The 20,987-nt window shown below is 44.3% G+C and overlaps 1 protein-coding gene across 4 annotated transcripts; it reads left to right on the top strand.

Moving 5' to 3' along the window:
* Positions 1 to 320: 320 nt before the first annotated feature.
* On the top strand, positions 321 to 20,987 carry Las1l (LAS1 like, ribosome biogenesis factor). Of its 4 annotated transcripts, XM_023705021.1 has the most exons (14): positions 321 to 621; positions 1,302 to 1,427; positions 2,373 to 2,442; positions 3,229 to 3,310; positions 4,353 to 4,634; positions 4,949 to 4,995; positions 5,826 to 5,935; positions 7,668 to 7,753; positions 8,082 to 8,132; positions 8,355 to 8,561; positions 9,045 to 9,192; positions 14,124 to 14,650; positions 18,645 to 18,795; positions 20,656 to 20,987. In XM_023705021.1, exons 1-14 carry the CDS (start codon positions 431 to 433, stop codon positions 20,777 to 20,779), a joined length of 2,202 nt encoding a protein of 733 aa, XP_023560789.1. In that variant the 5' UTR covers positions 321 to 430; the 3' UTR covers positions 20,780 to 20,987. The 4 variants fall into 4 exon arrangements, with proteins under 4 accessions (XP_023560789.1, XP_023560790.1, XP_004644869.1 ...); XM_023705022.1 differs by lacking the exon at positions 1,302 to 1,427; XM_004644812.2 differs by lacking the exon at positions 8,082 to 8,132.

Here is a 20,987-nt window from a genome sequence, read left to right as displayed (position 1 = left end):
ACAGGTTGATTATAATTCCATAGTCGTCCGCCAAGGGGCGCAAAATATTTTCCCGCAGTTTAAACACACCCTTTCCGGTCTGCGCTCAAGTCTGTCAGCAACCTAAAAATTGGCGGAATCTAAGGGCTGAACACTTGCAGGCAGTCGAGCGGATTTGGGAAAAGAACACTTCCGGGCGGCGAGGAAGTGTTCTTTTCTTATCGCACGGGAAGTAGTTCTCTTTTGGGAAGGGCAGCCCTACGCTCCGATTGGCTAGGATAGCGCTAGGAGGCGGGCCTCAGTCAGGGTCACTCTCTTCCATTGGGTGTTGTGGCGGCGGCGGTTTGGAGTGAGGGTGGCACGTTGAGTGGAAGACTGTGTGGAAGGTTCCGGCGTGGAGCCTGGCAGAAATCTCATTTCTGGTGGAAATCCCGTGCTGTGTCCCTGAGGGATGGATCGAGTATGGAGTGCATGGTACGGAAAGTGTATCAAAGAAAAAAAACTGACACCACCATGGGCTCAGAGCATCATGGTCGCCTGGCTCAGCAGGGCTGAATGGGACCAGGTGACGGTCTATCTGTTCTGTGATGACCATAAACTGCAGCGGTATGCACTGAACCGTATCACGGTGTGGAGGAGCAGGTAAGATAGTGGCGGGGTTGGACCTTTCGGCTCCGTGCTGGTGTCTTTTCACCTCTTTGTGGAGTTCGTAAAAGGGCCTAGTCTAAGATCTCATTGCCCAGGGGAAAGTCTCAGGCAAGCTTTCGCAGGAATTCCGTTTGTGGATGAAAAGAGGTGTGTCTCAACGAGCCTCTTCTTGAATCTGAGGTCTAACCTTTGCTTCCAAAAAGTAACCTTTCTGCTTTCTTGTAGAGGGTGCTGGAAGGCCTGACTTAAAGTTTAACAAGTAGATTAACACCTTAAGGTGGATATCTGATTCGAGTTAGGGGGAGTGGGAAAAAGTCTTGCCCGCCCCCCAGCATGTTTGAGTTGGGTGCCTCAGTCCAGTTAACGTTGAGTTGACAACAGTCTTAAGGGGTATGGGGTTTGAGGGTTTCAAGGTGAAACGGGTGTGTGCACAAACTGTTCATTGACAGTCTAGCAAATAGATGTTTTGTATACTCTCTAGTCAGCCTCTTATGCCCTGGATTACTGTTGGATTTTATGGACATTACTTTGTCTCTTGCCTTTTTGTTTGGTATTTTCATGCACCCTTGAGACAGTGTATAGTGAGAATATCCTGCAGCAGCCAAGATTCTGAGGTAGAGAGGATGAATCAGTATAAAGGACTTTTGTGATGGTGCTGGATTGTGGCCCTTTAGGTTAGGCAACGAACTCCCCCTGGCAGTGGCTTCTACTGCTGACCTGATACGCTGTAAGCTCATGGATGTAACTGGTGGCTTGGGCACTGATGAACTTAGACTGCTCTATGGCATGGCATTGGTCAGGTAAGCTCTGCATGGTGGGGGGGTGGCTTTGGGAACTGGAGTGTGGTAAGCATGTGATAAGCAAAGCGTGACTTCAGGTGGTATCTGAAGCAGAAAAGTCTGAGTATGAGTCAGCCTGTGACTTGTTGAATTAACAGCTTTTGGTACTTCCATCAACATAATATTTTTCTTTCCTTTTCCTGGAATCCCCTCTTTTCCATTTTCCCTTCCTTTTAGAATGTATGTGTGGAAAAGTGAGGATGATTCAGACCAGGTGATCTTTATTTATACAACTTTAAAAAGTTATACAACTTTGGCAACCTTATTTCCCCTCTTACTCCTTAACCAGAGGAACTTGCCCATGGCTGTGATTTAGTTTGGGTTTCCCAACTTTATTCCATACATATAGCACTACCTTTTGCCATTTTCTCTCCTCCACAAACACTGAAAGTTTGCCAAGTTGTGAAAGAAGACATGGGCTGGGAGGTCCTCACTTACAAAGTGACTCAGTTGTTATAGCTGTCCCCATACACATCAGGAAAAAGATTGCTACTGAGTTTTCTCATACGTCAAAGCCTTTTCTCATCTCATACTGACCCAATGTCTGCCTTGAGATCCTCTTTTTCTCCTTTTACCTTTTCCATCATTTAACTGTGTTCCCCATGTAATCTAATATAGTCCTTTGTTCTACTTTAATAACATACTATATTCTAGTGTAACCTGTTATATCCTTATTTGTCTTAGGCTTGTCAAGCCAGAACAGTGTCTAATTTATCTGTATGACTTTAGTACAGGGTTTACTAGATAAGTGTTGGAGTGGATGGAACTATCCTTTCTCTGATTGACACCAACCATCAAAACAGGATAGTCAGTAGAAAGATTGTAAAAATGCAAGATTTCAGTAACTAGGTGTTTTGACCAAAACTGTCACTTAGGCTGTGCAACTTACTTCTCGCCCCATACTAGGTTTGTGAATCTTATCTCTGAAAGGAAGACAAAGTTTACCAAGCTCCCACTCAAGTTCCTGGCCCAGGAGGTATGTAAAATAAAATGGCCTTGCTCGATTCTTTCCAGAAAAGCTTCTTAAATGGGGAAAGAGGTAAGGTGTGCATACAGTCAGACTAGCTCATCCCATCACTACTATCTAAGACCAGCAAGGACCCCAGAGCTTTTGCTTTTACCTTAAAATTAGCAGATTTGTTCTCTTGTTCTTCATGACTTGCATCTCAGATGATTTGGTGAGCCTAGCTTGCTGTGAATGGCCTGGGAATGGTGCAGTGAAGCTGAAGAGCCTAGATGTAACTTTGTGTGGGGACAGGAAAGAGTGGCAGTCACATCACCCGCTGTTTGGGACCTGATTGTCTGGAAAAGGAGGTATCTTAGTTAAGGAACATGAAAATGCTAGGGATTCCTGTCCTGAATGAGAATCTAGTGTGAGGTTTAGATGGTAGATTTGTAATCCATCTAGAGAAGCTTACTGGAGGAGGTAGGGGAGGAAAAGACAGTTAAGGGGAGGCAGGAAGACAGAGGGCAGAAGGAGGCTAAAAAAGATGAATATTAAAGCTAATTCATACTCCCATTAGAGAGTGGTTGGTGGTTGGGGAAGGTGGATACCTTTTCTGACTTTTAAGATAACCTCTATGAAAGACTAAAAAATAATCAGATTTGGTTTTTATCTCTGTCCTGTCAATAGTGCTGGACTCTTTTCTCAGGACTTTGGTTTCTCTATTGGTAAAACAGAGAGAATGGTCAGACTAACTTATATTTGGTTCTCTTCCAGTTTTAATATTTTCTCATTTCTATGTTTACCTCCTCCCATCAGGTAAACATTCCAGATTGGATTGTTGAACTTCGTCATGAGTTGACACACAAGAAAATGCCCCATATAAATGACTGTCGCAGGGGTAAGTTCCCTAGGGTTATTCCTATTACAGGTAAGGCCTGGGCTGCATGGCATTTGGGGTAGTAGGGTAGGCAGGAGCTTACAACTTGAGTTCAGGGCAGGCGCTATCATGAAACTGGTGAGAGATTTGTCTTGAGTGCAAAATTTAAGGGGCTATCAAAGTTCAATGATCATGATTCATAACATTTTATTATGGAGAATTTTGTGATGAACAAAAGAAAAAAAGCAGATGAACATTACGGAATTTTTTTGTTTCAAGCTCACATATGGCTTGGTAGGGAGCTGTTCTGATCCTGTTGTGATACATTGATTAGAGTTTTTTATACTCCCTTTAAATTTTGCTCTTGGGGCCGGGGAGATGGCTCAGTGGAATAGGCGCTTCCCTGGCAAGCACAAGGGCCTGAGTTCAATCCCCGGTTCCGCCAAAAAAATAAAAATAAAAATAAATAAATAAATTTTGCTCCTAAGGTGGTCTCTCATTAGCCTCATCCTGGTAGGTGCAAGAAGAGTAAGTTGAGAGCTATGAACCATTAAAACTTATAACCCAAGAGTTGTTTTTTTTTTTTTAGATTAAAAGCAGAATATATTTATTGGAGGAAAGAAAGCTTCTGTTCGAGAGAGGGACTGGAGGGAGGCCCTAGTGAGTTATGCCACAAGAACCCTTAATTTAACCTTGCCTTTTGCAGTAGGAAAACTGAGGACCAGAGAGAGAATTGGCAAAGGCCATATCATAAACCAGTAGCACTGGGCCCTAGTTTTTCCACTTAGAACCTTTGTTTTATTTTTGGCATCTTATCTCTTAAGTCCTATACAAATTTTTTCTAGGAAAGGTTCTGGTAAATATGAGGAAGCAGAAAATGGGGATAACCTGGAGTGAGCGTGACTATCTGGCTACGCGAGATTTGAGTCTTGGAGCCAAGCCTCTTCCTTTGGGTTTTTTCCATAATGCTTACAAAATGAGGAGGTCCAGAGGGCCAAGGACGTGTTCACTGTTTGCCTGTGTGTGTTCCTATGGTGCTTCTTTCTTTCCTTACCTTTTTTAGGCTGCTACTTTGTCCTGGATTGGCTCCAGAAGACCTACTGGTGCCACCAACTGGAGAACAGCCTGAGAGACAGTTGGGAGTTGGAAGAGGACAGGATAGACATGGAAGAAGACCAAGAGGAAGATAAAAACATTAGTGTTGATAATGACATGGAACAGGGACCAGAGCCTGAGGACCATGGGAAAGGTACAGAGTTGGATGTCAAAGCTGATGGAGACAGTAAAGGCACTGAAGAGGTGGATTCTCATTGGGAAAAGGCTCTGCGACATAAGGAGTTATATGGTAGGTATCTATGGCAGGAAAGAGGGAACTATAAACCTGGAGTGTTTAGTCTAACGGTTAGTGTTGGTTATTGCCCTGGTTCAGCATCTCCTCTTTGGTGTTTTTTTGGCTTAAAAACCACCCTGTCAAGTTTCCATGGTATTGTGGTTACTATTACATTTGCTTTATAAGCCATCTTCCTTTGTCACTGAAGTATATGGGGAAGGAATTCTAGTGCTCAGTTTATGTCTCCTCGGATAAAAAGTGAGGGAGTCTCTTAGGAGATGCTGTAAGTTGGGTTGGCCATCCTGTCTATCTCCCCATTCTCTTTTCAGAAAGAGCTCGAGAATTGCTAGTTTCATATGAAGAGGAACAATTTAAGGTAAGTACCCTTGACCTGACATGTTCTCACTTGCTCCAGCCATTTCTTTTGCCAGCTACCTGAGAAGTTTTGAAAAGGAATTTGAAAGGACATTAACAAAGCATGAGGGAACTCCTCAGAAAGATGGGAGGGGGTACTAGGAAGGAGACAAGAGGAACAGAGTCCAATTGGAAGATCCTCCACTGATGGCAGGGAGCAGATGATGGAGTTTGTGGATAATTTGCCCATGGGTGATAGAGAACAACTGGGAATGGGTAGTTCCATAACCCTTCAATTCTACATCTGATGAGCAAGTGGGGGGAAAGACCTTCCCTAGATTAGGTGAGCTAGAGTAGTGCAGTTTTACTAGGGAGGTAGCTTAGAAACTCTTTAGTTTAGCTCTCTCCATTCACAAATGAAGAAATTGAAGCTACGGATGAGTGAGGGCACAGACCCAAGATCACATACATAGTCAGTTAAAGAACCAGGATAAGAACTTGGGTCCGCTGATAACATTTCATAACCCATTGTCTCCTCTTATTCTCACCTTTTGTCCCAAAGAGCTCTTTCCATCTCCAACTAAAAAGTTCTCATTGAACATCTTAGCATTGGCATATCTAATAATTGGAAGCCACAGGATATTCAGGGGAGGGACAGGCAGGAGGAGAAAAAGGTCTGTTATTTGAAGGGTTTGTTTTATTTTTGGTTGCAGGGCCAACAGGGGAGTTATGGGCCTACCCCTGCATGCCCCCAAAGGGCATCCCTAAGGTTCTATGGGAAGAGATTCTGGAGGGTTGGGAATGGGTTGTGTGGCTAACCCAGCCTTCTGATGAGACACTTTATACTGGCAGGTGCTGGAGAAATTTAAGCATTTACCTCAGGCCATTAAGGTGTGGAATAATCTATCTCCGCATTTAGAAAGCATCTTGGCAGAGATCAAGAGTATTGCTTGGGAGGACAGGTATGTAAGTAGGTAATGAAGTGGTGCCTGCTATTTAGGGAAGGGGGTAGTAGCCGTATTGAAATAGGTGTCCTTGTCCTATTTACCACCCTATGGTGTAGGAAACCCAGGATAATATTGGTCCCCCACATGGTGACCCTGTTTTCTGCATGACCTCCTGTCCTTGCCTCTGCCAGCTATCAGGTGGGAGTTACCTACTGTGAGTCAGTAGAATGGTTGCTGGTAGGAATATCTGTTGTCGTCCTTCCTAGTCATGTATCATCTGGCCAGGTTTTTTCCTGTCAGGAAGGATGAGACACTTGGCAAATAGGAAAAGCTCGTAATTCTTTGCACCTTGCTGCATAGCCATTGTCCCAAGTTTGAGGTAAAAGGTGTGTGGTAGGCACTGTTAATCTGTTCTTGGAAACTGCTGTTGTAGGCTGTGAGCATTCCTTGGTAGAAAGTAGGGACAGACATCGTGTTTTCTTAGTACCAGCTACTAGAGGTCAAGTTCTCTTAATATAGGCTGGGATGGACCTTAGACTTTTCTCTTTATTTTTAAGACAAGACTAGTGCTAAAGGTGTTTTTTCAGTCTCCCAGCCTAGATTTCTTAACCCTGCCCTTTAGCAAAGGGGTAGCTTGTGGTGAGAAAACTGTGCTTGCATACCTGCTTTGTAATTCCTGCCTGGTAGTGCTACACAAGCACCTGGTGGGCTGCTTGAAGTATTCTTAGATATTGACATGAGATTAACTATTTTCTTTTCTAATTTGATTCACTGCAGGAAGAAATCTGAGGATAGTCTCAACCCTTCAGGCACTGGATACTTTCAGAACTCTTTTTCTTCCTGTAGACATGATTAGCTAGGAAAGTCTTTTGGGAAGCTACTAGCTCTAGAGGAATCAGCTTACTGTTTCTGGTTTAGTTTTGAATTAGATGGGAAAGATAGATTACTCACATATTTTACTTCTTCAAACTCCCATTTTGTTTTGGGTTCTTGGAGTCCCTAGGAAAAAGGCCTGTGAAATATATCTGGGCCCAAAAATTGAGTCACCAAGATTTCTTCTAGGATCTAAAAGAGCAGCCATAGAGAGGTGGGGCAGTGTGGGGAACTTGTTAACGTTAGAAAAATACTGTAGAAACTAAAATCTGAAAGCTCTTGACCATGACCCTAGGCATTTAACTCTTCTGTGGACCTGAGATTTTCATTGCATCTGTCTTTTGAGGCATATTCAGCCACTGCTGCCCATATTTGGGGCTTTAGGCCAGCATATGCTTGGTAAATATATGTTAAAAACCTACTGATCTTATCCCCTGGCTCAGCCTCTGCTCCAGGAGGCTAAAGCCTAAGATCAACTGTCTCTTGTCCCATCTTCTGCAAGAATGCTTTGGCTACTTGAACCAGAGACATGAACTGCTTTGAGGATGGGTAGGGCAATAGGTGAGTCTTCTCTAAGGTCAAATTGCTAAACTAGTGTCTTTTTAATTTTTTTATTCTTTGTGGTACTAGTGATCAAGCTAGTGCTGATCACTGAGACAAACGTGAGCCCCTTCCTCAAGTCTTTTCAGCTTTAAATAACTAATAACCGAATTCAGTATATTTGGAGATGGCCTTTTTTGAAACAAAATCTTAGTATATTACTCAAGATGGCCCTGAACTCCTTTACTCAAAGCAATCCTCCTATCTCATCTTCCTGAGTAGCTGGGACTACAGCTGTTCATTACCATGTTTCACTAGTGTCCTCTTATTACAGGGCTGCTGTGCTGGATGCTTTTCTGGATGATGGCTTTCTCATTCCTACATCTGAGCAGATGGTAGCTTTGCAGATAGAGTATGAAGGTAGGGCCCTAGGGGCTCATTGAAGCCTTGGGGTTCTGTGTTTACTGGGTGGGAATACTGAAGGTGACCTGGGAGCTTGGGGTCAAGGGTAGAAACCCTTCAGCCCTTCTGGCTAAGTAGAACAACTAGCCTTATTGATATGCAGTTGTGGCCAATCCTTAGGTGGCTTGCAGTTGGGTGGGCTGTGGTGGGGTGGGCAGGGTTGGTGGAGTCTCAATGCTGTTATTGTGCTGTTTTTAATTGTGATTTAGCCTCTAGCTAGAGAGCTAGAAGAGCTGCACTGGAAAGGCCTTGTGAGGTCATGTAGTCCAACATCCTCATGTTACAGATGGGCATACTGAGGTCCAGAGAAGGGAAGGTACTGACCCAAAGTCACACAGTGAGTTATTGAAAAACGTTGAAGCTAGAACCAGAATTCTTTTTATTTTATACTTTATTTGAATCAGTTGTTGGCTGCTCAATACTAACTGGTTTCTCTTTCTCATGTGTTTTCTTTCCTCCTGTTCTGCGATGTCAATTCTATTGTTGGTGGGGCTTGTGTCCTGGTCTCTCTTCTCTTTTTCTCTATCCTTCCCTTAACCTTCCCTCCATCACAAAACAGAAAACATGGATTTGAATGACGTCTTGCTACCAAAGCCATTCTCTCAGTTCTGGCAACCACTGCTTAGGGGCCTGCACTCCCAGACCTTCACGCAGGCGCTGTTGGAGAGGATGTTCTCTGAGCTTCCAGCCTTAGGGAACACTGGAATCCGGCCCAGTTACATCCTTAGATGGACCATTGAACTGATCGTGGCCAACACTAAGTCTGGTGAGGGAGACTAGCCCTGGCCCCAGGGCCTAAGGCAGCCCAGGCTGGAGTTTTACTGCTATTCACAGCTCTCTGTTGAAAGACCTGAAGGGCTCAAGATTTAGGTATTGGCGAATTTCTGTAATCCCAGCACTCAAGATGGTGAGGTAGGAGTTCAAGGCCAGCCTAGGCTACAGAGTGAGTTTAGGCCAGCCTGAACTGCATAGAGAAACTCTGTCCCAAAAAAAGATCAATTAAGCCAAAGCAAAACAAAACCAACAAACAAAAACAGATTTTGGTTTGCTGGGGAGATCCCTGAGAGAGTCAATATCAAATCTCCCTTTTCTTATCAGAGCCAACTAAAATAGGGTGGGGCAAAGTACCCTGGACACTTTAAGCATTTGGGAAGTATGGGGTGGAATGGGGAAGGATAGGGCCAAACTCCTCAAGGCTTGGGTGGGATCTCAGTGGTTTCTTATCCTCAGGGCCTCTTTTCTCTCTTAGGACCAAATGCTCATCGATTCTCTGCAAGCCAGTGGGAAGCAAGAAGGAGCTGGAGGTTGTTCAACTGCTCTGCCTCCCTTGACTGGCCCCAGGTGGTTGAGTCCTGCTTGGGCTCACCTTGCTGGGCCAGCCCCCAACTCCTTCAGCTGTAAGTCTTTTCAATTGCATCTGGTAAGAGGGTGAGGCCCTGCAAGCTTCAGGGCCACACAGCCTTAGAATGGACCTTTCGAGGACATCTAGCTCAGTCTCCTACTAACAGATAGGAGAACAGAATCCAGAGGGGAGAGATAGGATATCCTCACCTGAGATCATACGGTTTCACACCTGGCTGATGTGAATCCAGCGTGAGAGTGCTTAGCACAGTGGCCTGCACAGAGTAAGTGTGTAATAAATGGTAGCTGCTGTTTATCATTGAACCCAGGTCTAATGACTCCAAGGCCAGTGCTGTCTATTATCTTCCCAAAGTACAGTTTTGATAATTGTCTAACAACCTTCAGCCAGCAGTTCCCTGTTGCCTTCTTGGTGAAGTTAAGAATTTGTAGCCTGATGTTCAAAAGTTTTTCTGATGCTGGCCCTACCTGTCATGGTAACCATACATCCCTTGTTTCCCCTTTTGCCCAGTTTGCCCTGAGTTCTATGATCAAACTGAATATTGCGCTGGTTCTTGTAAATACTTGTGGTTGTCTCCCTTTTCTTTTCTGTCATTTCCTGACCCCAAGCCACTTCCTGCATTCTCATGAACGCCTTCAGTTCCTAATTCTCATTCTGCTTTTCTGAAGTATTTCCTGTTTCAGTTGGGTGATCCATTTGACACTGCAGCACATCAACTCCAGTGACTTTCATTTTGTACTACTGTCAGCAATCCATTTCCATCACTCAGAGCTGTTGCACCTTTGAAAGCTGATGTCTGAGCATCCCACCTCTAGTCCTTCTAGTTCTCACCCTCACATCTCATGATACCTGCTCTTTGCCTGCATCTGGAGCCCCATCCCACCATCTCCCCTGTCCCTTGACCTTGATTCTGCTCAATCCTGTCTGATTGATTACTTTAGCCACTCATCAGCACCCTCAGCTCTATTCATCCTCTGACTGTATCTGACTTGTAAGTGCCCAAGCTGGGATTGGTCTTTACCACTCTGATTTCCCCCACGCCTCAGCTCGGGCAGCTGAGCACTGCTGGAGAAAACCACATTGCCCTGAGGATTGCTGCCACTGCAGAGGTATGATTTTTAATCTTGGGCTAGGCCTCAGTTCTGCTTGTCTGAACTTTTGCTTGTTTTCTGACCACTTTCTCTTTCATTCTCTGACTAATCTAAATCCTTACCACTCACCTGAAGCCCCTCCTTTCCTATTTCACCCTAGCTTCCTCGAGCACACGGAGGCATCCAACAGGGCTCCCTTGACCTGAGGTCCAGCCCTCGTGAACTGATCTGCAGTCAACCTTCTCGCCAATCTCAGGATGAGGTGGCCTTGCCCCTCCTCAAAGCCTGCTCCTCCTCGTATGCTCTGGAGCCACCTCTGCCAGTCTCACTGGGGTCTCATCCCAGGCTCTCCCTTGCTCTGCTGGCTTTTGCTCTTCAGTTTGAGTGTGTTGTGGTTTTCTCACTTTAAAACAACAGTAACAACAGCATAAGAAAAATCTGCTTTGACCGTACAGTTTTCTGTTAAGTTAATGTAAGCTTATTACGCCTTCCCCTCCCATCTCAATAGAGTAGTCCTCACTCAGGAGTCTCAATTTTCTGAGTACACTCTTACTCCTTAACCTGTTGCAATTTGGTGCTCAATCCCAGAGCTACTTTGACCTGATTACCAAATCCAGTTGAACTTTATTGGTCTCTGTGTCTGCTACACTGATGGTATTTACCACTCCCTCCTAGAAATGCCTGTATTTATTAATAGCTACTATAAAGAACAGAGGCCAAAGTTACTATGTAGCCCAGGCTTTTCCTCCACAGTTCAACTTCCTATATTCAACTGCATGCCCAACATCTCCACTTGGATGATTGACAGGCACCTTACTGTAAGCATTAGACAAACTGATCATCGGTGCTTCCCACCGAACTCCAAATGATCTTTTGCCCTATCTCACTTGGTGTTAGCGCCATCTACCCTTCCTATTGACTCCAGAGTACTTCTCAAATCTGAGACTTTGTGTTTCTATTCTCCTTACCCCAGTGTTTTCTTCCCCCTATCAGACTAAGTTTTTTTCAAGGGCAATGGCTGTGCATTAGCTCTCTGTACCTCGCACACCACACAAATCCAAACAGCCTCAGTAAATATAAACAAATTCAACTGTGTTGCTGTCTCATTGTCAGCGATATTGTCCTTGGTGGGAGCTGGCTCCATGATTGAGGAAGGAGTTGTGGAAATGGGATACCAAGATGCTTGGTCCTGACTACCTGTTGAATCCGGAAGCCTTTCTTGAGTCTTTATTTCATTTGGGGCACAGTAGTGTTTGTAAGATAAAAAATATGGCCTTGTAGACACAGCCAAAGGAAGACTTCTGGGAGAAGGGACTGAGCCAAACAGCCACATTGCCAGATATGCATACTCTAGAAGTGACACGGATGGGGGCGAGAAACTGGGAGGAGAAGCAAAAGGGCCTGGGAGAATCAGGAAGGCATTCAGATGAGGCATCTGAACAGTTCACGCAGGAAAAAGAATAAATTTCAAAGTTCAGAAGCAACATGACATGTCTGCACTGGGGATGGGGAATAAAAGGAGCAGCAGGGAGAGGTTTGGATAGGTGGCTTTCTAGGTACTTTCCAACTCTAAGTGCCTACAGAGTGGAAGCTGCTGGTGTCGGAGAAGTCTGGACCACAGAGATCTTCTCCCCACCCAAGCATACCAGAGGGATGCGACACATGCCAGCAGTAACAGCGGCTCTCTTGGGTATGATTCCTTGTGCACACATCCTGCATTCCAAGATAATCAACTATTTAGTGAACTTAGTCCTAACCACTTCGTTACACAGCGAAATAGAGGATATCCCCAGGTATTATGCTGCAAGTCAGAGCTGAAGCCAGGATCCAAACGTCTTGCCCTTAGTCCTCTGTTCTATAATGTTCCACTAGATTATACTGTCTCGGAAATTATTTGTTATTAGATGAATACAGAACTTGAATTTTGTTTTCCTCAGAAAAATAAAAGATACCACTGGCAATTAAGTGTCAGGCATGGTGCTGTGGTTTTTTGGGGGGAGTGAGTTATTTTACACTTGGCAAGTGGAGGTATGATATCCTTTGGCAGATAAGACACTAAGGTTCTGAAGAGTGAAGTGACAATGCCAAAGTCATATGGTTTGTTGACAGACAGGGATGAACCCTTGTCCCGAGTGCATATCTGCCTTCTTTTCACCATCCTGAACCTATCATCTCAGTCCTGAGCTGTGACCAGGCACACCCAAAAAAGCAGATATATTTTAGGACTCATTGTCACCTCTGCAAAGTGGCCAGACCAGATAGCCAGATAGCATACAGGCAGTAATAAACTGGTGATAAGGCATCTTCCAATATCAAGTGCCTGGGGATATTTATTATTAATCACACTAATGGACCCTAGTGAGGGGGCAGAGAGTTTCTCTCTAGCTTTTCCTCTAATGAAGTTGGAGGCTTTCTATGACCTTCCCTCAACCAGCCAGTATCAATTTATTTGAGCCCGTCACTTAGAATATGAAATTACCCCACAGAGAGGGTCTCCTCATCTCCATTTTGAGTCTGTCACCTTGCCTTGTCCCAAGATGTATAGTTAGGCAGTGAGAGAGAAAACAGGCCATTGGACATACGGTCCTTCTGTGAGCAAACACATGATTCACAATTAGTACAACTAGAAGGGCACGTGCTGGCCCTCCACTCAGCCCACACAGCCAGCAACGGCTGGGCTTGTTGGGTGCCAGGTTCTAACGTGAGGCTCCATGCAGCATGCTTGCCCTCTTCCTCCCCCTGTTCTGTGTCTGTTGGTTGTTGGTGATTTGCTGTTAGTACTGTCTGTTGTGTGCATGTCATCATCTTTAATTCTCTGCTCAACCCTTGCCACCAGTCACTAAGCCTTGTTCTTTGTCTGTTTGTCCTTCACAGCTTTTCCCTCCCATTTCTACTGCTAGTGCCCTAGGTCAGCCCTCACTGACTCTAGCCTGAAATGTCTAAATAGGCTTGTGCCTGGTCTCCCTGCCTCCAGGCTGCCATGCCCAGGCCATCTTCCATATGGGAATGCTCTGTGTGGTCACTGTGGCGGTCTTCAGCAATGCCCTTCACCCATCCTCAGGGTGACCTAACTCCTAATAACTACCCCCCAGACTTCAGCCATCATCCTTTGCTCCCATGGCTCTTCAGCATAGGCCTTGTCCTCTAGCCAGGCTACTGTATGGTGTGCTTGCTCTTGTCTCTGGGCCTCCTGGGCCTCAGCTCCAGCACAAAGCCCTCCATTGATTTCTTCTCCCTCCTGTGCTCTCTGCGTCTCCCCAGCTGCCTTAGTGCCTGCAGTAGGTCCACAGTGCCTATTGGGCCTCCTTTCTACATTCTGCTTTGCCTTGTCAATTGCTGTTTCCCCTCCTCTGTTCTGGACAGGTGTCTAGCTGCTCCTGTAGAAGTATCACACTACTTCCATGCCTACGGACCCCAGCACCCTTGAAGGCACATCCTTGGAGCTCAGTATAGAGTACAAAGCTAGGCTAGAGAAGAGGGTCTCTGCCATTCCCATTTCCAGCCTTTCAGGCCTATTGGATGGTTGTTATATTAATGTAGCATTTCAGTGCAGACTAATTGCTATCATTTATTGCATGCCCACTATGTGCCTGACACTGTGCCAGGCATTCTATATGAGTGTTCTCATGTATTCCAAGAACCCTAGAAGTTAGGTGTCAGTATTATCCTCATTTTACTGACATTGAAACTGAGGAACAGAGATGAATTGCAGAGATTGTTTAGAGTCCATGGCCATTTCGTTTCTGTGTTTTGTCTGCTCTACTGCCTTTCAGAGGCAGGCGTGAATGCTCAGGGACCAGTTCAAACTCTAGAATATTGGGGTATGAAGTGATTTGGAAGTTTGAATCTTTCCTACCCAATCCCTTCCTTTGCTCAGTGTCTTCAAAGCCATGGGACAGATCCTGCCTGATGGGGAACAGGAGAAATTGCTGCGCATCTGTTCCATTTATACTCAGAATGGATTAAACAACTTGAAGAAGGAGGGCTCAGAGGTCTCCCACGTTGAGAAGTCTCCATACACACTGGACAGCTTGTACTGGGGACTCAAGCCAGCTAGTTCCAACTGTGGGTCTGAAGGAAAGGCCCAGCAGCAGGGGGAGCAGGGTACCCCTAATGGTGGTAATGAAGAGGAGGAGAAAAAGACCCTGCAGGACCAGATGGAGGGAGAGGAGGAAGAGGAAGAAGATGACTTAGAAGAGGAAGATAAAGATGGTAATGAAGATGATGAGGATGATGATGAGGATGAGGAGGAGGAGGAGGAGGATGAGGATGATGAGGAAGAAGGAGGCAAAATGGATGTGGGGCCTTTCTGTGTTGTGCATGAGTCACCTACCATTGAGAATGCCAGGCTTCTGGCCCAGAAAAAAGGAGTTTTGGAGGGCTCTGCATGGCAAGTTAGCTCAGGTAAGTGTTCTTGATATTCACTTTTTCTCTTCATCAGTTTCTTGCCTGCCTGGATGGCTTTTGAGGCTTCTATTTGCTCTAGAAAGAGATGGAAAGTGGAAGCAAGTAGCCAGTGCCATGGCAAGCTGGTGAGGCAGCCAGTTACATGGTGACAAATGGTTTTGCTTATCCTCTTCATGGAGCATGTGAGGGCAGAGGTCCCTTATCAGGCTGGTACATGCAAAGAGTACATTCAAAGCAGTTGCTCAGAGTACAAGACAGACTAGAGATAGATCCCAGGCCATTGAGTCAGAGCAACTTTGAAGTGAGCTCAGATGGCAGAATGTATAGTACTATGGATTTTATGTATTCACAGAAGTACAAAAGATCCAGGAGAGGGTGCAGGGAATGGTAATGATAGAATTGTACCCTCATTTAGGTTGGGGATCAGGAGCCTCGAGTTAGGCAGACTCACAGAGATGGGCAGAATAGATTCATGTAAGTGTGATGGGTCGTGAGATGGAACCAGTGGGGAAGTAGTTGATGAGCTTATGGGGAGAGGTTATTTTGCTGTTGGATGGACAGGTGTGGGAGGGCTAAGAGGCATAAAGACCACAAATGGCAGTGTTAGGGATGAATGAGCACATTTATGTCTGGGTGTGTGTGTGTGTGCACATTTATGTTTGCTAGATAAACTGTATGACAGTCAGAAAAATGGCTTCAGACAAGGAAGGCTGTCTTTGGGGAATCTTTGTAAATAAAGAAAGGGACACTGGCACAGGCAGAATTGTATTGTAGAAGAGAAAAATAGGGGCAATGAAGTTACTGAGAAGCAGCTTGTAGCATAGCTGTGCTATGCACTTTTGGTTACATATGTTTTTGAAACAGTAGGCAGGGTCAGTAAGCCCCCAAAAGATTTTATGTCCCTGCTGTCTCTAAAGAGACATGTGTACGAGGGTTTTAGGCTAAAGAGGCAGAGACAATGAAGCGCACAGAGTTGGAGGTGTTAATAATGATGAGCATGGTTAATTTCTGTCAGAGACAATGAGTGGAGTGGCCCCTATGGTATCTCTGTATTGTAGGGGAATGCAGGATATTGCAAAGGTGCTTATAAGAAAGCTAGGGGAGGAGGGATGAAGAAGCAGAGAAATAACCCTTCCTTTATTTTTCCCTGTTCTGGAGATGGAATCCAGGGCTTTGGCATGCTAGGCAATTGCTCTACATAGTAGCTACACCTCTAGCCCATCTTCTTCATTGTATTTATGGAATATAGTATAATCATTTGACACATTACACAATTTTGGAACATGCCCTCTTTTTTTTTCCGGAACCGGGGATTGAACTCAGGCCCTTACACTTGCCAGGGAAGCACTTATTCCACTGAGCCATTTCCCTGTCCCTTGAGGGGCTTTTTTATGGGTTGTGAAAAAAGCTGGTCCATAATAAGGATGACAGAGACATTTGAATAAGAGGGGAATGTGCGAATCTAGAAACAGAATTGAAGGAACTTGGTCGTGAAGGTTGCTCTTATAAACAATGATGCATTTATGTAAGGATGAGGAGAAGCGATATGTAATAATACTGTGGGGAGTTTGTTTTTTTAGATAGATACTGTTATTTTTATTGCTTACCTTTTTCTTTTTTAAAGAGAATAAAAATAGTAAAAAAAAACCAGAAATGATAAAGAATTTCACTAAACAACATAATAGGAATTCTACAATGGCTGTTATATTGTATATTGTTGTCTTCAAATTAGTTGTTCAGATTATCAGGTATAAGCATGCAAAATTGGTAAAAAAAAGATATAAAAAATTAAAAAGGAGAAAAAAGTAAGCATTAACTGCTTCTTTCAGTAGAACAGCAGCTGAGTTCAATCCTCCGTTCCGCAAAAATATCATCATCATCATCATCATCATCGCCATCATCATCATCATCCATAGGCCCGCAGAAATCAACAGTACAGTTTTACAAGCTATCCTATATATGTATGTAAAGATATCTTTCTCCCTTCTTTCTTTTCTCTTTTCCCTCATCCCAGTTGTTCCTTGCCTTTGAACAGATTCTTTCCCTTTCACAGTATCTGTTGTACATTTCAGATTTTATTTACTCTTTCAGCTTCTCACACTAGTGAGACACTACAATGTTTGCACATGCTGGTCTGATTTAGATCACTGAACTTGAGTTTCTCTTTTTTTATATATTTATTTTCCATTTGTATTTCTGCATCTTGGAGTTTTAAAGTGATAAGACGGGAGCACAGGGAGTGTGTCATCGTTTGTCCTATGGCAGAATGTGTGTGTGTGTGTGTGTGTGTGTGTGTGTGTGTGTGTGTGTGTTGAGGGAAGGTAATAGGAGGTTAGGGTGTTAATCTTTTTCCCTCTTCTTGCCATTGTTCCTTTTGTGTGTGCATGCACGCATGTGTGTGCACACATGCAGGAAGATAGGGACAAGATTTCTTGTTTGTATGCCTGTGAATGAGAAGTGTCAAGAAGTGAAATGGAGGAGGCTGGGGAAATAGCTCAGTAGAATAAATGCTTGCCTGGCAAGCGCAAGGGCCTGAGTTCTGAAAAAAAAAAAAAGTGAAATGGAGAACATTCACTGAATAGAGGAATTGATATATGTGTGTTTCCAAGTATAGCCTGGGAGGCAATAGAGCTCTAGTGACGTATGTAAATATGCCTTTCCTTAAAGAAACAGTGTTCTTTGTGTGTGTATCTGGGTGCATGAAAACCTTGCTGTGAGAAGGGAGAACAGGTTACTTCTTTTTTTTTCTCCATAATTTTATTGAGAGACAAATAGCAATGAGACAGTTTCAAATCAAATTGGTAGGACAGTTTCAATAATTAACACATTGCATACATTCTTCCTAGTGGTTAATTGCTGTACAAGATGCAGACAAGATATCCTATTTTCAAACACTAAACACAAGTCCCTCTATTCATTAAGAGAATGCAACTATATATCTATCCTAACCATGTTGAATACACAGATACAAAATGGACATTCATCTGTATCCCCTTTTTTGATAAGTTCAGTTATTTGAATATTATGTGTGTTAACTCAGCAAAATATTCTAAAAGAGTCCGGTAGTGCATAATAGTATTGGGTCTTCCGCTTCACTGGTAATGTCAGAAATTATTGACCTGAGTCCCCTACAGCTCAACATAACATCATGGCTTTACTTCTTTTACTTCGTTTTTATACTTTTCTGCTGGATGGTTAAGACCAAGATAAAGCTGGACCTATACAACAAGAGTTGTAGCTTTTGGATCTGATAAGGTCAGTGAAATCCCCTCAGGATTTATCCTGAGATTGTGTACCTCAGATTGTAGATCCTTTGTCAGTGTCATCCATGTTGATGAGTAAGAACAGGTTACTTCTTCGATAGGTCCCATACTGAGATGAGGTTGCACTTCTCTATTCATAAGACGACTAAGAGCATTCAAATACATCAGAGTTGTATATATAAATGTGTAGGAAATAAGTCATTTTTATGTTCTGAGGTTTCTTTGGGTTTGGAGAGGGGATGCTGTAGGATTTCTAGGACTTTCAGGAGGGAATGGAGGATAGAGGTTCAGGCAGTGATATACTCAGATCTGAAAATGTTAGTGTCTATATGGAGGTATGTCTGGGAAAATGGGGGGAAGAAGATAGGAACAAAGGTATTTGTAGGGCCAGGGAGATAGCTTATCAGCTTAAGTGCCTGCTTGACAAACTCAAGGTCATGAGTTCAATCCTTAGTACTGAGAAAAAAAAACGAAAAGCAACCCACAGAAATATTTGTAGCTCTGTGCTTGTGTGCATGAACACATAGGAAGAAGGGCCATAAAAGTGTATGGTGGGATGCTATGGCAGAGAGATGCTCATGAGAAGTGAGTAGAGTGAAGTTGAGGGTACACAGAGACTGTATTGAATGGGCTGATGGGCTGGGTAGATGGACAGCATTGGTGGGCCTCTGCACTGATTAGATAACCAACTCATCAGCTTATTCTTTCCACCTCTGTTTCCTCTTCAGAAGATGTGCGGTGGGGCACATTCCCCTTAGGCCGCATGCCAGGTCAGACGGAGGACCCAGCAGAGCTTATGTTGGAGAATTATGACACCATGTATCTTTTCGATCAGCCTGTGCTAGAGCAGCGGCTGGAACCCCCATTGTCCAAGACTAGGTGAGTGCCCCTGGCAACAGAATTTCTCAGCAGTAGTCTACCACTTGTGGGAGGAAGGGAAGGAGACAAAGTGGGGTGGGTCCTTACACAACTATCCTTAGAGCTAGTAAAGTAGCTATGTAGAGCTGTTTGGCACCCCTTGCAGTTTGTGTTCAGTTCATGTGTGTGTAGCTTTGTGTTTGCATGCACATATGCATCTGCATTTTGGGAGGGAGAGGAGTCCATACCTTTCAATGAATTCTCTAAATTGTCCACCATTGCTAAAAGGTCAAGAACAGATGTTCTAACTGAGCTTCCTTCTATTCCTGATAAGTAAACTGGGACCCAGAACAGGAAGGAATTTGTCCAAAGGTATATAGAATGATCGGTTGGCTGCCTGCACTATCATATGATCTTAGTAGCAAGACCTGCACAGGGTTCTGTGGTTTCTCTCAAAATTTACTTTTGGATTGTAAGCATGCAAGACGTTGGGTCATTAGGGAGCCAGGAACTAGCAGCCCTTATTGAAGGGCAAACTCAAAGGAGCCTGGCCAGAGGCCTGTATATTCCAGAATACTTGGTTATTGTGACCAGGAGAATCCTGTGCATATCAGAGAGAGACCCCTGCAGGCCCCTGAAATTGAGAGCCATTTCTGTGGTGTTTGCCTGTTTCCTAAGAGACAATCCCCTTTTTTGTGAGTATTCTTGGAGAAGGTGCTAAAACCCAAGTGATCTATAAGCAGGCCAGGCCTAAGGCAAAGCTGTGGACTCTATCCAAGACTAGGGAACATCAGGCCTCTTAGGAGCTAGCCAGTTTGCAATGAGATTCACATGTCTAAAAACTCTTCTTGTCAGGCCCCACTGGCTAGGCCTTGTGTAGAGCTGACTTGATGAGTACCAGTTTATTAAGGGTGAAGTGTGGGCCGCTAAAGCTGTTATATCAAGAAGGAAGCTCATTTGACTCATGCCCTAGACCACCTATAGTAAGGAGGCTTCCTCTGCTGGAGCAGAGCATGCTCACTCCTTGTCTCAGCTCCACCCTTGACTTGCCTGTGTAGCCTTGGGGAAGTCTTTTCTTATATCTAGTCCTCAATTTTTTTGTCTGCAAAATTGTGGGTGATGGGAGTGGATAGGACTAGATCATCTCAAAGGGTTTTTTTCTTTCTTTTTTTTGTGGTATCGGGCATTGAACTCAGGACCCTGTGCTTGCCAGGCAAGTGCTTATTCTACTGAGCTATCTCCCTGGCCCTCAAAGGGTTTTTTCAGCTGCAGGAGTATAACCATGGATCTGCTGGAGGGGAGTGATGATAGCTTTGTGCTCATCTGTTACCTCATCCAGGTGGAAGAACCTTTGTTCTGCAGGAAGCAAAAGTATTCTGATCTGGGTGAGAGAGAAGAGGCCATTTTGCTCCCTTAAGCAGTCTTAGAAATTTTGGGATGGGAGATGGGCCTATCCCTACAGAGAAAATCTGGCTTTGGGCCCCCCTTACCTATGGATTAGATGTGGGAGGGATCCAGTCCAGAGTTTTCTGGGCCTACAAGCTTGGAAAGAAGCCCTGTAAAGGCAACCATTTTCAGTGTCTTCCTCAAGGTGGGACCCCTCTTTTACCTCAACTCAAACAGTTCTGCATGTATTTTTCTGTACCGGAGCTTTGTATAATGCTTCATTTGAACAGTTCCATATTTCCTTTCCTTCCTTCATCATCTAGGGGAGGCTGGGACCCTACCTGAAATTGCTTCTCAGATTTGTTGCAGTCTCTATAAAACTAGACAGGAGAGAGTAAGCCCTTCCCACAGACACACACACATCTCAGGTACTTTTAGTTAGTCTAGATACTAAAGCTGCATCCTTCCCTGACTGACTTCCCACTCTCTCCACAGTACTCTGGGCCTAACTTGTGGTATCGGCAGTGGCAACTGCAGCAATAGCAGCAGCACCTTGGATGGCCTTCTCTGGAGCCAGGGGCAGATGCATGGGCTTAAAACTGGCCTGCAGCTATTCTGATGCCTGCCTTAATGGAAGTGTTCATTCCTGCCAGAGCAACAGCCCACCCCAGTGAGCACCTGATCTTCCATGATACAGTCTGGGAAACAGCCTAGATCAGCCACATCAATGCAGCTTTCCACTACAATAGAATGTGGAAGACCTTTTCCTTTTGTTTTCTTTTTTGTTTTGTTTTGAAAAAAAAATAAATAAGAAACTGTAGTTTTGA

The sequence above is a fragment of the Octodon degus genome, unplaced genomic scaffold, assembly GCF_000260255.1.
Source record: "Octodon degus isolate 3935 unplaced genomic scaffold, OctDeg1.0 scaffold00211, whole genome shotgun sequence".
In the NCBI taxonomy this organism is placed as follows: Eukaryota; Metazoa; Chordata; class Mammalia; order Rodentia; family Octodontidae; genus Octodon; species Octodon degus.
Note: the sequence above shows the minus strand (reverse complement) of the source record. Positions and strands in the feature narration are given on the sequence as shown.

Excerpts from the sequence above, each read along its gene's own strand:
- Las1l (XM_023705021.1), top strand. The coding sequence starts at position 431 with ATGGATCGAGTATGGAGTGCATGGTACGGAAAGTGTATCAAAGAAAAA. Across the intron at positions 4,996-5,825 it reads ATGAAGAGGAACAATTTAAG|GTGCTGGAGAAATTTAAGCA; the intron begins GTAAGTACCCTT and ends TTATACTGGCAG. Across the intron at positions 8,133-8,354 it reads TACTGACCCAAAGTCACACA|AAAACATGGATTTGAATGAC; the intron begins GTGAGTTATTGA and ends ATCACAAAACAG.